This window comes from Salvia splendens, chromosome 5 (assembly GCF_004379255.2).
Source record: "Salvia splendens isolate huo1 chromosome 5, SspV2, whole genome shotgun sequence".
Classification (NCBI taxonomy): domain Eukaryota; kingdom Viridiplantae; phylum Streptophyta; class Magnoliopsida; order Lamiales; family Lamiaceae; genus Salvia; species Salvia splendens.
Window position 1 is genome coordinate 28,125,877 of NC_056036.1, and position 16,303 is coordinate 28,142,179.

Here is a 16,303-nt window from a genome sequence, read left to right on the forward strand (position 1 = left end):
GCCAATAATGTTTTGTTTTCTTTTTGACTGACCAAATGATCTCCGATTGATGTGATTCTTGAACTATATGAAAATTTGAAGTGTCTTCTAAGTCGTGTAAAATTTTCAGCCTTTTTAAGCATTGGATGAATTTATGGTAAAGTTTTCAAATGAACTGCGCAGTGCTGCCATAAATTTTATGTTCCGACCAGAGAGTTTAATTATTGTTTTGACTGACTAAAAGACGTAATTCAGTGTGAAAATTTTTCTGGATGAACTTGAATGTGTCTTCTGTGTTGTGACCAAAATTTAGCTTCATATGAGGTCGGGTGAATTTTTAGTGATTTTTACAACACGGTCGCGCAGTTCTGCGAGTTTTATGCCTTGATAAAATGATACTTATTTTCAAGATTAAAAGTATTATATGATGCATGTATGTCCAAGGAACGTGTTTAATGATGTGATCACGTGAGATACGTAGAAATATATTATGGTGTGTTTTTCCATCTTTGTGACGAACATTGGGTTGGGTAAATTGAGAAAAACGATGAGAGAGAAACGATAGGACATGCATGGTAATATGATTCTGTGGAAGGCTGACTTGTGTTGTCGTTGACAAGGGTGATTGTATTCGTGAACTCGAGGAACGAGAGTTGCCATAAGTTGAATTGTCAATTGTTAAGAGGACGAGGTGAGCTTTCTTTTCAAACCTCTTTATTTTTCCGAAAATATGATGTGGTGTTATAAGGGTGGTTTAAAGTGTTATGTCATGCCGTGATTGTTTTGATGTTGAGATTTTTGCCTGATGCCTAGTTCGTTTGAGCTTGCTCCGTTAAGCTATAGGGCTATGTTGAGATTGTGCTTGATGCCTAGTTTGTGAGTTCGCTCCATTAGGCTATAGGGCTATGATAAACGAATTCGGGTCTGAGTAGGGCCGCAAACCCTATCAGGCTGTGTACACAGAGGGGATCGTGAGCCGTCCTTGCTAGTCGGCCGGTCTCGTGGGCGAATAGTGTGGCCACACTTTCGTCGCACTATGGTAAGAGGATGTGATTGATTGATTGATGAGAAAGTGGGGAGATTGTTTTGACCGGCCGGTCTGTGAAAAGTGTTTTTGTGATACTCGTGATATTTCTTCAATAAACGTAAAAACTCGAGTTCACCGGTATGGATGACATAACTGTTATAAAATGTTTTCGGCATGAGCCCATTGAGTACAACAAGTACTCAGCCCTGCATATCCTTTTTCTTTATGTGCAGGTTGAGGGGTGATGTTGCGGCGGATGTTGAGTGAGCTTTAGGAATTCCCGGATGCGTCGTGTCTTCAAACATGGGCGTCATCCTATGACTCTCCTCTGATACTTGTTTTTCCGCTGCCGTGTTTCGAATCGTTCTTGTTAAAGTCTTTCGTTTTGCCCCACACTACTTTTTAACATTATTTACCTTGAGATATTAACCCGCTTCTTAATTGTTTAATCAATTAAAACTCTTCTTTTGAAGCTTTATTTAAGGTGTTGCCTTTCATTGTTTTCCCCTTTTTCTTCCCTGCTCCTTCGTCCCTTCCCTAGTCACGATTTCCCCGTCTTTACTATCCTTAGTGAGGACGGTCGTGACAAAAATGAAGAACTAAAAATTAAAGTTCTAAATTTATCTATTCGAAAAAAATTACTCCCTCGGTCTCATTCTAAGTGACACATTTGTTTTCGGATATCTCACTCTAAATGACACATTTATAAAATGCAAATATTATTCTCTCTATTTTTCGATTTCTCTTACTTTACTCTTGTAAATATTATTCTCTCTATTTTTCGATTTCTCTTACTTTACTCTCTTTAATTCACATAAAAACACAACATAAAATCACATAATCACGTGCTTAAAATGAAATGCTCCACTTAGAATGAGACCGAGAGAATAATACAAAGGTTACTTTATGAGCAACCAAATTGAGGTGTACATTGTTTTATTCTTATAAGGGCATCCGCAGTGGTGCGAATGTCCCGGTGCCCTTCCCCGCAGAATTCCCACTGCCAAGGGCATCTCCAGTGGCTTTCGCACAACAATAGTACAGCAATAGCCCAGTCACAAACTCCTCCTGCCACATCATCAACACTAAAATTCCTCCTGCCACATCATCAAGACAAGCAAATAGCCCAACAATAGCCTAGACACATTACCCCTAATTAGGCATGCACAACAGTTCCGAACCGCCGGTTCCGGTTCATGAACCGGCGGTTCACGGTTCATCATATGCATGAACCGAAACCGGCCCGCCAATGGTCCCGGCAGTTCCGGTTCCGGTTCAAAAAACCGCCGGTTCACGAAGCGGTTCAAAACCGCCGGTTTTTGGCATGAACCGGCGGTTCAACCGAAAATTTATAAAAAAATACTTTTTATTTATAAAATTTGATTTTTATACTTAAAAACAATTTTTACAAATAAATGAATACAAGAAATTCATAATAGCCCATAGATATTTGATGGGCTTGTGAATTTATGAAACCATTCTTGGTTGTTTCTCTTTTATAGAGACATCCTTGAATGTTTTATGTTTCACTTTCGATGTGGGACAAAATCATTCTTGGCTGTTTCTCTTTTATAGAGATGTCCTTGAATGTTTTATGTTTCACTTTCGATGTGGGACAAAATCATTCTTGGTTGTTTCTTTTTTATAGAGACATCCTTGAATGTTTTATGTTTCACTTTCGATGTGGGACAAAATATGTTGAAGTATTTTCTTTTATAACTATTCATTCATCTTTTTCCAATGTGGGATACAAAACTTTCTTTTATCTTCTACTTTTCTTCATGTTTTGTATAATATATATAAACAAAATTATTATTCAAATATATTTTTGATTGATAAAAATAAAGAATTATTGAGAAATATGATTTGTATATAGAAAATATTTATTTGTATAATAATTATTGTTAGGTTTATACAATTTGTATAATAATTATTCTTTCAATGTGTATAATATTATTTATTAGTTAACATATACATAAATTTATAAACCTAAGCAAATCATTAATGATAAAGAACTAATGAATAATAGTTTATATAATAATATTTGTTGTTAAATTATAATAATAGAAGATAGAGTATTAATATAGACGAAGAATGATGGACGATCTATAATATACTTATAAATAAAGACTTTTATCCCACATTGAAATAAAGAGTAACACATCCAAAATGTGTAACTATAAAAGAGAATAATTCAATATACTAAATTAAATAAAATCCAATATACTCTCATCCAAGTATTGGCATTTTAAAAATCAAATCCAACTTTAAGTATGGAGTAATTTTTTTTGACTTTTTAGTCTTTATTATGTATAAAATGTGCTTAAACAAATTTCAAACAATAAGGTGAAAATTACAATTTTATTGATAATAAATTTGAATAAGACTAAAAATTACAACTTATAATGAATATATTTTATTTACAAAAATTAATAAACACTACTTAAAGTTAAACCTTTTGATTTTTAAAATATCAATAGTTAATATTGGACTTGAGCATTTAAATTGGAAGAGAGTGTATTGAATTATAGGGAAAACACTACTTGAATTATAGTGTATTGAATTATAGAGAGTGTATTTCAACTTATAATGAATATATTTTATTTACAAAAATTAATAAACCCTACTTAATATTTTATTTATCATTAATGATTTGCTTATGTTTATAAATTTTTGTATATGTTAACTAATAAATAATATTATTCACATTGAAAGAATAATTCTTATACAAATTGTATAAACCTAACAATAATTATTATACAAATAAATATTTTCTATATACAAATCATATTTCTCAATAATTCTTTATTTTTATCAATCAAGAATATATTTGAATAATAATTTTGTTTATATATATCATGCAAAACATGAAGAAAAGTAGAAGACAAAAGAAAGTTTTGTATCCCACATTGGAAAAAGATGAATGAATACTCTAAACATGTAGTTATAAAAGAAAGTACTTCAACATATTTTGTCCCACATCGAAAGTGGAACATAAAACATTCAAGAATGTCTCTATAAAAGAGAAACAACCAAGAATGATTTTGTCTCACATCGAAAGTGGAACATAAAACATTCAAGGATATCTCTATAAAAGAGAAACAATCAAGAATGATTTTGTCCCACATCGAAAGTGGAACATAAAACATTCAAGGATGTCCCTATAAAAGAGAAACATCCAAGAATGAGTTTGTCCCACATCGAAAGTGGAACATAAAACAATCAAGGATGTTTCATAAATTCGCAAGCCAATCAAATATATATGGGCTATTACGAATTTCTTGTATTCATTTGTTTGTAAAAATTAATTTTAAATATAAAAATCAATTTTTATAAATAATTTTTTAAAAAAAAATTCGGTTGAACCGGCGGTTCAAACCGCCGAACCGCCGGTTCATGGTTCACGATTTAGCCGACCTTGAACCGGCGGGTTGAACCGTTGAACCGCCGGTTCAAACTGGTAAACCGCGGTTCACGGTTCACGCATCCTTCGACCCTGAACCGGCCCGTGGGAACCGAAAACCTGCCAGATGGTTCAAACTGCCGGTTCCAGTTCATGAACCGACGGGCCCGAACCGGCGGTTAACCGCCGGGCAGGTTCGGTTTGTGCACGCCTACCCCTAATTATATAAAACAAATAATTGACAATCACACAAAATACGGAATTAAATGTACGACACAGATACGGGAAAATTCAATAATATTATTTAAATTAAAAAAGTACAACAAAAAAATACATTAATTTAAAAAAATTTCATTAAAAAAATACATTAATTTAAAAAAATTACATTATTTTAAAAAAAACACGACCTCCGCCTTACTCCTCGTCTCCGTCGCCCCCCTCGCTACCGTCACCGTCGCCGCCGCCATATCCGCCGGAACCCCCCGGTCTTCAAATCGTCACGCATGCTCACGAGTATTGCGTGAAGAAAACTCTTCTCCTCGGGGTCCGTCGCCGTCCGCCATTCGGCTAACGTCTTGGCCATCTGAGCGCGCGTTTGTTGACGCGCGGAGAATTTGAGATCCTCTGTCGACTGGCCAAGGGGGGATGCCGACTGTACCTCCTGGGACCCCCCGGCGCCCCCTCGCCTCCCGTTGCGCCCGCCTTTAACCAACCGGGCGAGTTCGGCTAGCGAACGATGGCGGGGACGGGAGCTCCTCCGCATCCTCGGGGAGGTCGTGGGAACCGCCACTGCTGCCGCTGTAATCACCGGTATAGTTCAGTCGTTGCTTCTTCGGCCAGCTAGCGTCGACACCTGCCCGGAACTTCTCAGAGTCGTTCAGCACCTTGTAGCAGTTCCAGTAGGTGAACTCCTTATACAACCCGGGCTGGGGGAAGGCTTTCTCTGCTATCCTCCTGCAGTCATCCTCCGTTTGGCCACTGCTCTGCATGCGGAGGGCGTTGGCGTACAAGCCCTAAAATCAGGAGACCCCAGCCCTGATTCGGTCCCACCCCTTCCGGCACTCCTCCCATGCGCGGCCTCCCCTCCGGGCAAAATCTCATGTAGGCTGCAGCAATTTTGGCCCACATGTTGACGATCCTCTGATTATTCGAAGTCAGAGGATCATCACAGACACTCACCCACGCCTTGGAAAGCGCGACGTTCTTCGCGTCCGTCCACTTCCTCCGCACCGAGGGGTCGTCCTCAACTGGCTGCGACGACTGACCGACCCTCTTGTCCTTCCCCTTGCCCTTCTTCTTTGCGGGGCCCCGACCCCGCCCTACTCCCCCGTTTGAACGGGAGATCCGGAACACCGAGAAAGTCTCATATTGCGTGAACTGCGCATCCGTTGGGGTCGATGTGTGCGAAGAATCAGTCGAAAAATCAAAACTGGGGCGATAGACGTTTCTCCCCCCTCCCCCGGCGTCCCCTGCGTCGCCGGTACCCCTCCCGGCATCATCTGCATCCCGGGACCCCACCCCGGCATCATCTGCATCCCGAGTGTCCACCCTGGCATAGCCGGTAAACCCCCGACATACTCCCCCTGGGTGCCATCCCGGGCATCATCTGCTGCCACGGGTACATGTTGTAGTACCCGGGCATCGGACCCCATCCACCTCCCACGGGTACCGGGGGAGTTTGAGACCCGCTCGTCACTGGAGTACCTTCGTTGTTGTTCTCCATTTCGCGTTATTGATCTTGTACAGAAATTAAGATAGAGAGAGCACTCGTTAAAACAAGTGGTGTGAATGAAAATGACGTGCAAATCGCGTATATATAGTGTTTTGAATTTTTTTAAAAAAAAAAATTAAATTCGCTCGCCGCTCCTGCGCCTGCAATGGTGGCGAGCGGACCGGCGACCGCATCGGCGAGCGCTAGCCGATTTTTTCACCGAAATGGCGCTCACCGGTTCCAATGGTTTGGCGAGCGGACAGGTGAGCGCCGAAAATTGGCTAACCGGCCCGCTCGCCGCCATTGGAGATGCTCTAAAGACTTCGCACTGCTCTGTCCCGTTATAAGGACTTCGCACTGCTCTGCCCCGTCATAAAGACGTACTCCAGCTTATTGGAAATACAAACTCCGTCTCACAAGCGGCATTAAAATCTAAATCCAAATCCAAAAGTTTCATTCATTTTTTCTTCGATGGCGGATTGGTCTACGCTTCCCGCCGAACTCCTCCACCTAATTTCCCAGCACCTCCCCTCCTCAACCGACGTCCTCCGCTTCCGCTCCATCTGCGCCACCTGGCGCACCGCCGTCCCCCCGCCTCCCTCATCCGCCTCTCGCTTCCCCGTCCTCCCCAATTCCGGGATCTCCGACACCAGCTGGGGTTTCCACCTCTCCAAACGGACAATCTATTCCCTCCAACCTCCGCTCCCCCATCAATCCTCATGGATCATCAAATTGGATCGGGACAAACATCCGCCTCTGCATCTCCTCAACCCTCTCGACGGATCGCAAGTCAATTCCTCCCCCAACGCATTTCCGAAGCTCTTCAGTTTCCTCGACATTAGGGTTAGAGAATTGGGCGATGAGTACGCGCTGCAGTATATCAATTTCAGGCCGACGGCTACCTCGATTGGGGAGGCTGGGAATCTCTACATGGAGAAAGTCGCCGTGTTGAACAACGGTAGCGGCGGCGGGTTCGTGCTCCTGACGATTCACGTTTCCGGTAAGTTGGTGGTGTATAAGTCTGGCGACGAGAAATGGAGGCTAATTGACGATTTTCCTTCTCCGTACGATGATGTGATCCTTTGGAAGGGGAAATTCTACGCTGTCGATAACACTGGCCGACTTGTTATGGTAAGCACTGTTGATTTGAATGTGAGTGTTGCTGCGAATTCGATTTTTGGCGGTGATAAGAAATTGCTTGTGGATTGTGATGGGGAATTGTTGGCGGTGGATATGTATCTGAGTGTTGAGCCAGCTGATGGCCTAGGTTTCAATGAGGGGCTCGAGTTTTATGAGGAGTTCGATTCATTTATGAGCGAGAGAACTGTGAAATTTAAGGTGTTTAGATTGGATCAAGAAGGTGAGAAATGGATAGAGATTACTGATTTAGGGGATGTAATGTTGTTCTTGGGTGATAATTGTGCGTTTTCAGCTTCGGCTGTAGAGATTTTTAATGATGACAAATGTAGGGGAAACTGCATATTCTTTACTGACCAGTATTGCAATAGAGAGGACGAGGGGGGGCTTAAGTCTCGAAGTGTGGGACTGTTTGATTTGGAGAGTGGCAGTATTGGGCCAGTTGATAGTCACATTGGTTATTCGAAGCTGTTTTGTCCTCCTCCCGATTGGGTTTGCTCAACTGCGTCCATCGAAGTGAGTTCTTGTTTAGTCAGTTCATCATTCTACCTTTGCAACTTTGAGCCTTGTGCGTTGCATTTTCTGTTATTTCTTGGTTTCTTATGTGCATTGTCGGTTGCCTATTGATCAGCATTGTCTATTGTAGTTGCTCTTGTTAGTGCTTGAAATATTATTTCATGAAATACTTGTAATTGGTAAAGTTAGTTTTGGGGAAAACAATGTGTTGGTGCTTAAAATAGATTTGCAGGCTCGTCGTGGCTTATTTCTTGTGCCTAGGTGTACTTATGTTAAGTATGGCTTTAAACACCTCTAAGATTAGAATTTATGCGATTTTGTGAGATGAGAAAAAAGGAATTCGAGATCATAGCCTAATGCTACTACGATCAAATATTAGATGTAAATTTCATCTTGGCTTTGTGAGATTGTTACTAGCGAGTGAATTATAATATGGTGTAAGTCTTTCCTTTGTTAAATCTAGTAGCGTGAATTTGGTTGCCCCCTTGTTTTGTGCAGGCCGGGATGAATCAAATGAATATTTGATGCTGGAAAGGATATTAACAAACGGCCTACAAAGAACATGGACATATGCCATGCCTGTCACTAGCAGCTTCCACGTTTTTAACTCACCATCTCTGATGTTTTCTTGGCTCTTGATATATCCGTCATGCTGGTCGACCTATTAGGTGCTTCTATTTGATTCTGCATTACGTGTTTCAGTTTCCTACTTTTAGCTTTGTTAGAATAATAGAAATGCTTAAAAGTTGTTTGCTGTATTCAAAATTTGAAGTATCACTTAACTACAGCATTATTTTTGAGCTGTTGATGAATGATCTTCTCTTTGAATGGTTTGAAGTATTATTATCAATGTTAACTTTAGTTCATTTCTCTTTTTTTTTTGTCTTCTATTTTATTATCAATGTATCCATTTCTCTAGTTTCTTAATTTTGGTAATATTGAAATCATGCCAACAGTAGTCATCACATCTGTTGCTGTGAAGGTAGGGTAGAATAGTGCTGAACCCTCAAATTTGAGAGGATGAATGAAATTATATTCTACATTAAATTGCTGGATATTAGTAATCGACAGGTTGTAGACGACCCAAATTCAGTGTTAAAACTGCGGTAAATAAACAAACCTAATTTATTTTATCTAGTGCTAAGAAGAAAGATCAAAACTTCGACAGGTACTAGGAAAATATACAGGATATATAAAGATGATTTTGCTCTATTTAACACCCCCGGATTGGTTCCCACCAGATGTATAGATCAACAGTCACGTTCTGGGGGCATTCCACCAGACTCGAGTGGACCCGAGATTTTCAGTGTAGGACCAGAGTTTATCAAGATCTGCAGTCAGAACTTTGTAGAACTTATGATTTTGCATGTTGGGCAGTCTTGTTTAGGGGAGTAATGGTCCTTCCGGAGCCGTTGGGCATGAGCTGGGACAAGCAGAAGGTTGAGTTTTGTTTTGGATGGGAAGGCTGTCGAAACCGCCTCTGCTGCCGAAGATGGGCATGACTCTGCAGCAGCGCAGCGCAGCGCAGCGCAGGGCATCATCCACATACTCAAACATCATCTATCCTAGCAATTATATAGTACGCTAAACTCTCCATCACTCGCAAATAGCTTACAAGAATCGAGTGCCCTACCCTACATCATGCATGAGAGAAAAATGGTGACAAATAGTTCTACAGGCTGTAAAATGTTGATATTTTAGTCGGGATAGTTATTGTGCAACATGTCAGTGTTCTTGATCAAATGATAGGTTAAAAATGGTAGAAGAAAACAAGAATTGGTTAACTACCACCTTATTGAACAGAAATTTGCTCATATCTAAGGCAGTTTGTGGAAGGCTGGGAAACGAAGCCTAAGACTGTGCCACAATGTCTTCAGAAACATATTCCTTTCCCTATTAGCTACGAAACCCTTCACCTTACCACCCCATGACTTCCGTTTAGATTTTGGGTCATTAAGGTGCTGCTTCATCTTCTAAACGTTCAAGGCTGCCTAAACTCTATTTGCCACATCTAGAGTGTGATGCTTGTTGACAAGTCGATGAAATTAAGAAGGCATTTGGGTGCAAATTGATAAGATGTTATACGCCTATAGATGATTTCGCACAAGCAATCACAAATACAGTTAGTTAAGAGAGTATAATCACCTTTGGCAATGTTTTGATGTAGGCTGCTAGAATGTCCATCTCAGCTACCACGTTGCCATTTATAGCCAATGCTGCTTTCAGTTTTTGTTTGTGCAATCCATGCATTCTTGTAACCTCTTCCTCGAGTCTTCCCCTTTGCCACAACCTTAGGGCATGGAACCCACCACTTCTATTCACGTCGAACTGATGGCCTTTCGGATAATGCAACAGATAAGTATGAATAAAGAGTAAACTGAACTGATGGCCTTTCGGACAATGCAACAGATAAGTCTTATCATGTGAAACTTGAATAAAGAGTAAACTTTGGACGAAGAACAAGATGATGGTAAAAGCAACTTCTCTAATCGAACTTAAAACTATAATTTAAACAAGATCAACAGCAAGAACATAAGAATTGCGTGGTTTAATTCAAAGACCTATATCCATGGGAAACAGAAGACCCGAACTTTATTAATCTCAGCTACAAATGGTTACAAACAATCGAGCTCAACCTCGAGCACTACACAGTGGAAATCTGATTCTTCTCGACACTTGAAAACTCGATCAAAGTAAGAAGAAAACCCTCACTAATCACAATGTGCTTACACTCCAACTCACAAAAAGAAAACTAACTTCTAATTTTGGATTGTATTATTATTACTCGAGCTTCAAGCAGATTTATTATATAGTAACTCCAATCCGCATCACAACTGTGCCGTCATCATCAACCATAAGCTGAATTTCCCCAACAAATCTCCACCTTGGTTGTAACATGACCAATCTTCATCTCCATCTATCTACCTTTCTTTACCTTAGACTGACATTCAAGAAATGTAAATACTTGGAGACTGGATGAACTTTTGTGAGCATATCTGCAGGTTTATGGTGTGTCCTAATCTTTTGTATCTTACATGCAACCTTACTCCTCTCATGAAAGATATGATGTTTTGTCAAGCTTATTGAACTGCTGAAGTCAGAGAGTTAGGAGGGAAAGACCGCCGAACCTGCTGGAGCACGAGGAGTGCCACCACAACTTACATACCAATTGTTTGTTGAATTGCCGCAATGAATCACAATAACTTTTGGGAATGAAAAACTCTCGGCTTTATTAATTCTGGAATTGAGAAGAACAAAAGTAAACAAGAAAGTGAAATCCTCCGCAGAGGCCTAATCCTCACAAGGAGGCCTACGATATGAAATCGTCCTAAATATGATCTCTCCAAGATAATTCAATATCTCTACAAGAGCTCCTAATTATAGACTATGCGAAAATTGAAATAAACAAATGAAAGCAAATCTTCCTAACAAAGCTGCCGAGATATTGAAAGCAAATCTTCCTAACAAAAGCTGCCGCCCAGCCACAACTTCCAAATCTTCCTTGCTATTCTTCCGGATTCGGCGGCCAAACGACCTCCCGATCTCCCCTCTTGTAGACCTGCCACTTCGTATCACAGAGTGAATGGAAATTGCCTTTTGCTACACTCCAAAATCATTGAATATCCCTTTTAACCATAAACTCTCTTTTATTTCTTCCGCAAGTGCCATATATTCAGCCACCACAAATTGCAAACCAGATATTCAAGATATTGCTGATCCTTAAAGAGTAAATATATAGATTTTTTGTTGTCATAGTTTGTAGCAGAATCTGAATCACAATACCCCAATGCAACGTCCTTGCTCACACCATAATGTCCCTTGTACAAAATTCCACAGCTTCTAGATCCTCTTAAGTGTCTCAATATACAGTTAAGAGCCTACCAATGGATCTTTCCTTTAAATGCCATATATCTACTGACAATGCTTATAGCATGAGCTATGTTAGGTTTAGTGCACAAAACTGTGTACATAACACTCCCCACAATGTTTGCATAAGGGATGTCTTTCATTTACCTTATAACACTCTCTCATCAGTTTGATGCTTTTGTTAAGCAGATAGCTTAAACTGTAGCCCCATATGTGTTGTCACTGATCTGATGTAATCTTGTTGAGTATTTTTCTCCTATCACTTATAATATGCACTCCCAAAATCCTCTTAGTACCACCTAAGTCTTTCATCTCAAATCGAGGATATAGGTTTTCTTTGATTTAATTTATCTCTTTAATGCTTAAGCAAGCAATCAGCATGTCATCTACATAAAGAAGAAGATAAGCAATTTTCTTCCCATCTTTCTTCTTCAGATTTACTAAGCTATGGAATCTGGACCTCTCAAAGCCAATCTTCATCATATGATCATCAAATTGCTTATCTTTGTTTCAACCCATATAGATAGACAAACTTTTTTTTATCTCTTGGTTTTATTAAACCAGCAGCCTATTCTATATATTATTTCTCCAAGCTCACCATGGAGAAAAACATTCTTGATATTCGTTTGCTGCAGTCCAGTCATTATGAGTGACTAATGTCATCAAGATTCCTATTAAACTATGATTCACAGCCGAAAAAAAAAAACTTTATTGTAGTCTATCCATTCCTTTTGTGTGTATCCCTTAGCAATAAGTCTTGCTTTGAATATGATCATGTTGTTATCAGATGCTTCTACTTCCTTCTTGAAGATCCACTTGCATCCAACTTGTTTCTGCAGATTTGATCTTGAACCTAAAATCCAAGCCTTGTTTCTGATTAGGGATTCAATCTCTTCTTTCATAACTTTTATGTCTCTTCTATGTATCTTATACTCTCTCTGTGCTTCTGTAGCTGAGTCGTATTTTTTTTTAGGTTGTATCACGGTAGTTTAGTCATTTATTTCTTTTGGCAAAAAGCAAAATATTTCATCTCTCTTACTTTACTCTATTTTTCTTTATTCTCTCTTCATCTCTGTACCTTTTTCTTTTCTACTTTGTTCTCCTTTTACTTAACTAACTTAAAATAGTTTTTTTAAATTTTGTGCCGAAAAGAAACTCCATGGACGAAGGAAGTAGTTTCTTTGTTGGCTCTCTTATTGCTTCTTTGTAGTATGTTGGCATTGAGCAATCTATGCCTTTAGCTACGAATAAAGCATAAAAGACTAAACTAGAATTTTTACTACTTCATATAGCTACTTATGGTACTCCCTCCGTCCCAAGATATTAGACCTATTTCTTTTGGCACAAGAAATTAGGAGGTGTTGTTTAGTGGTGTAAGTGGAGTTGGTAATAAAGTAGATTTTTATCATAAATAGAAATGACTCAAGTATGTTGGGACACCCCAAAGTGGTATACGAGTCTAATATCTTGGGACGGAGAGAGTATTAAATTATGAAATTACTTAACTAAAATTTGTAAAGACTAATTTGATAAGAAATCCATCATTATTGCAGCAAAAAAAGGCGATTCCGTCGCCTTGGCGCCCCCCCCACACTCCGGCCTGACATCATGTGAGGGGGTTAAATCAGGGTACGTAGTAGCCCGTTAAGGGGGAGACCTTAACCCACTGACTGCCAGAAGCCCATCTCCCAAGGCCTCACACTTGTGCCTGAGAGATGGAAGCAACTACACGACAGCAGTGGAATTTGAACCCAGGCTCATTGCAGCAAATCTGCCCCTCCGTTGCCTACTGCGCGCTATGCCCCTGCGGGCAAGAAATCCATCATTATCTGCGCCACGCCCCTGCGGGCAAGAAATCCATCATTATTCATTTGGTAACAGGTATTACATCATTATTTTATTCGTTAGACAAAATTACACTAAATAAATAAAGCCAATGAAATTATAATATGATTAGTATGTTGTAGTTCTTCCCTTCCATCTATCAATACCAGTCCTATCCTTTACAAAACTTTCTATCAATCTAGTATAGTTGATTCTAGTTTCAGTTGCATCAATGGTGTGTAGTGTATACGAACGGCTTATTGATCTCAGACTAAACGACGACTACGACGATGATGATATGAAACTGAAAGCCATGATGACCTGCATTCGTCTACTACAAGGCCAGCAATAAAGACGGTACACAGCATCTGCTGCAACGCCCTCACGGAAGCTTGGAAATGATATTAGCGACATCGAACAAGCTACATGCAAATCACATGTTAGATATCCTTAAAATGAATACCACTGTCATCAGTGTGGTGATGCTGCTTATAGTTGATGATCTTTAGTTTTTTCTTTTCAATTTGAAGTGTATACTATACTATCTTCAATCTTCTGCTTCTTCATTAAATATGGTGTTATTGTTAACACGGGCAAATTAAATTCGGACAGTATAAAAACCAGCCTTCAGCTTAGTGCGAGCCAGGTTCGTTTCAGTTCATCCGTTTGAAGAAATTCTTAAAACATCGATGATAACTGGTAAATTTATCAATACTCTAATGCCTCTCACGATACATTCTGCGATGCTGTGTTACAAAATGAACTCTGCTAGCTATTAAGTCGAAGAAATGTTGTTATTCTGTCATTTAAGAAAAGTGTAAGAAAAAAATAAAGTTTGTTGATACTAATAGTCCTTAGCCAGCTGAGAAAAGTTAATTGGTGATACATAATTTGGAGGGCCACTGTAGAGTGTCTGTGCAGCAAGAAAGGCTGCTTTCTTGGTAGGATGGAACATATCCCAAAACAAAAACTTGCGTCGGTCTGTGCAGACTATTGCTGTAGAGTTACACGGTGCTTGCGCGTTCAGGAGCCCGTTTCCACAGCATGCTGCATCCACATTCTCAAATCCTGGAAAACAAGGCAATACAAGAATGTAAGCAAATTTTTTGGGCTGATTATGATAAGCTGCATTACCCGAGGCTTGTGGATTGTTTATGACATCAATCGACATTTTGTAGCCGTTTCCAAGCGAATACTTGAATCCCGGTAGCTCTGAGCTGAGGTGGTTCAGAAGCTCCTCCAGCGCTGAGTGAAATGTCAAAGCGAAGTCATTCTGCATCTCAAAGCAGCCATCGGTTCCATAGAGTAGTTTCTGCACTAGTCTCTGAGACGGGCAGCACCCCACGGGTGGCACGCTTATAATCCCAAACTTTCTTGCTCCGAGCTTGTACAGTTTCTAGCAGAGGAAAAACAACAGAATCAGTATACTAATGAAGAGAGGAACATGAGAATGTCAAGAAAGTTCACCATGATTTGGTCTAAATATGTTGTGATCACAATGGCAATGAAGTTGTCTTTACTCATTGTGTTGTTGGTGTTGAAATAGCCAAATATGTCATTGCTCCCTACACTGATGAAGAACATAGATTTCGAGAGCATCGAGTCTACTGCAGCAGATCCCAGCTGAAGTGTGAGATTGCTCCTCACTTCAGAGAACTGACTAACCTGCTGTGACAATGGCACGACGCTCTGCACATTGTGGAACGAGATAAGAAAACCAGACGCATTAGTCCGTTTAATGTCAAATTCAGTTGAAACAAACTACTGCAACGAAGCTCGAAGAAAGCAAGAAATCTCACCCCGGTTGGACCTGTTATATCAAGAACTCCTGCACCGGCTGATGCAAAGTTGGCGCCTTTCAGAAGATGCTTTCGGAAACGATGAGGATTCAGTGTAAGAAGAAACATGTAGGAAGGTGGGCTCCTCTTTAGGCCAAAGAATTTAGCTGTGAAACAGAATATTGCAAAAAAAGATGAATCTGTTTTTTCTACAAAATTTAAGCCAACTAAAAGTGCCTATGTTGTTATGAGTTTTGTCACAAACCTACAAAATCTGCACTGTTGAAGCCATTGCTGAACCTTCCCGTAGGGCGCGATTTGGGGAAGTCAATGCCATAGGGAGGGAAATCAGCTCGGAAAATTGCGTGGGGCAGATACTGGTTCGTCCCAACATCTGCAGTTGAGTCGCCTAGAATGAAAATGGCAGGCGACGCTTCATCAGCGGAGTGAGAGACAACGTTGAGCAAGACGAAACAAGCACAAAGGAGTAGAGAAAGGTGTGCTTTAGCCATCATGGGTAAAAAATGGTCTAATGTTTTTAGTTTATATAAGAGTGTATGTATGCATCAGATTCAGAATCTCATTTCCAGCACAAGAGACAATTGAGGAAAATCAAGAGTTGGCTGGGCGGCTTGTCCAAATAAGGATGATTACTGCCGATCAGTATATATTTGAATACTAATATCACAAAAACAAAAAAATATTAATAGTTTACATTTGAATGAAGTTTATTATATTACATGACTTGGTCTGCTAAACAAAGTCCTCATGCACGGCGAAAACAGAGAATTCTTGTCTCAAAAAATTGCTACTCATTTGCAAATTCAAGAAGGAATGAAAGATTTCAAATTTATGTAGAATTTTCTAACCTTGCATTACTTATTTTTTGAAGAGATACAAAGAATGAGCCAGTGTTTTAGGCTTCTTTTTCAAGTTGTACAATCAAGAATTGATTTAGTACTAAACAACATGAAACATTATTAGAATGAATGAAATATCTCACTTATGTAGCATTTTTTTACATTACTTATGTGCTCCCTTCGTCTGACATTAGGAGTCCA

The 16,303-nt window shown here is 39.7% G+C and overlaps 2 protein-coding genes and 1 long non-coding RNA gene across 4 annotated transcripts; 2 read left to right on the top strand and 1 right to left on the bottom strand.

Moving 5' to 3' along the window:
* The first annotated feature begins 6,563 nt into the window (after positions 1-6,563).
* LOC121805258 (F-box protein SKIP23-like) lies at positions 6,564-8,649 on the top strand. Its single transcript, XM_042205055.1, has 2 exons — positions 6,564-7,773; positions 8,272-8,649. The coding sequence occupies exons 1-2, from the start codon at positions 6,592-6,594 to the stop codon at positions 8,296-8,298; spliced, it is 1,209 nt and encodes a 402-aa protein (XP_042060989.1). The 5' UTR covers positions 6,564-6,591; the 3' UTR covers positions 8,299-8,649.
* A 4,662-nt stretch (positions 8,650-13,311) lies between these two features.
* On the top strand, positions 13,312-14,052 carry LOC121802528. 2 transcript variants are annotated; one of them, XR_006050793.1, is made up of 2 exons: positions 13,312-13,521; positions 13,683-14,052. It is a non-coding gene; the product is annotated as an uncharacterized LOC121802528 (long non-coding RNA). The 2 variants fall into 2 exon arrangements; XR_006050794.1 differs by having other exon boundaries at positions 13,708-14,052.
* Positions 14,053-14,293: 241 nt separating this feature from the next.
* Positions 14,294-15,754, bottom strand: LOC121803562 (GDSL esterase/lipase At5g55050-like). Its single transcript, XM_042203186.1, has 5 exons — positions 15,508-15,754; positions 15,264-15,409; positions 14,932-15,153; positions 14,599-14,860; positions 14,294-14,532 (listed from the first exon to the last, which is right to left on the bottom strand). The coding sequence occupies exons 1-5, from the start codon at positions 15,752-15,754 to the stop codon at positions 14,309-14,311; spliced, it is 1,101 nt and encodes a 366-aa protein (XP_042059120.1). The 3' UTR covers positions 14,294-14,308.
* Positions 15,755-16,303: the final 549 nt, after the last annotated feature.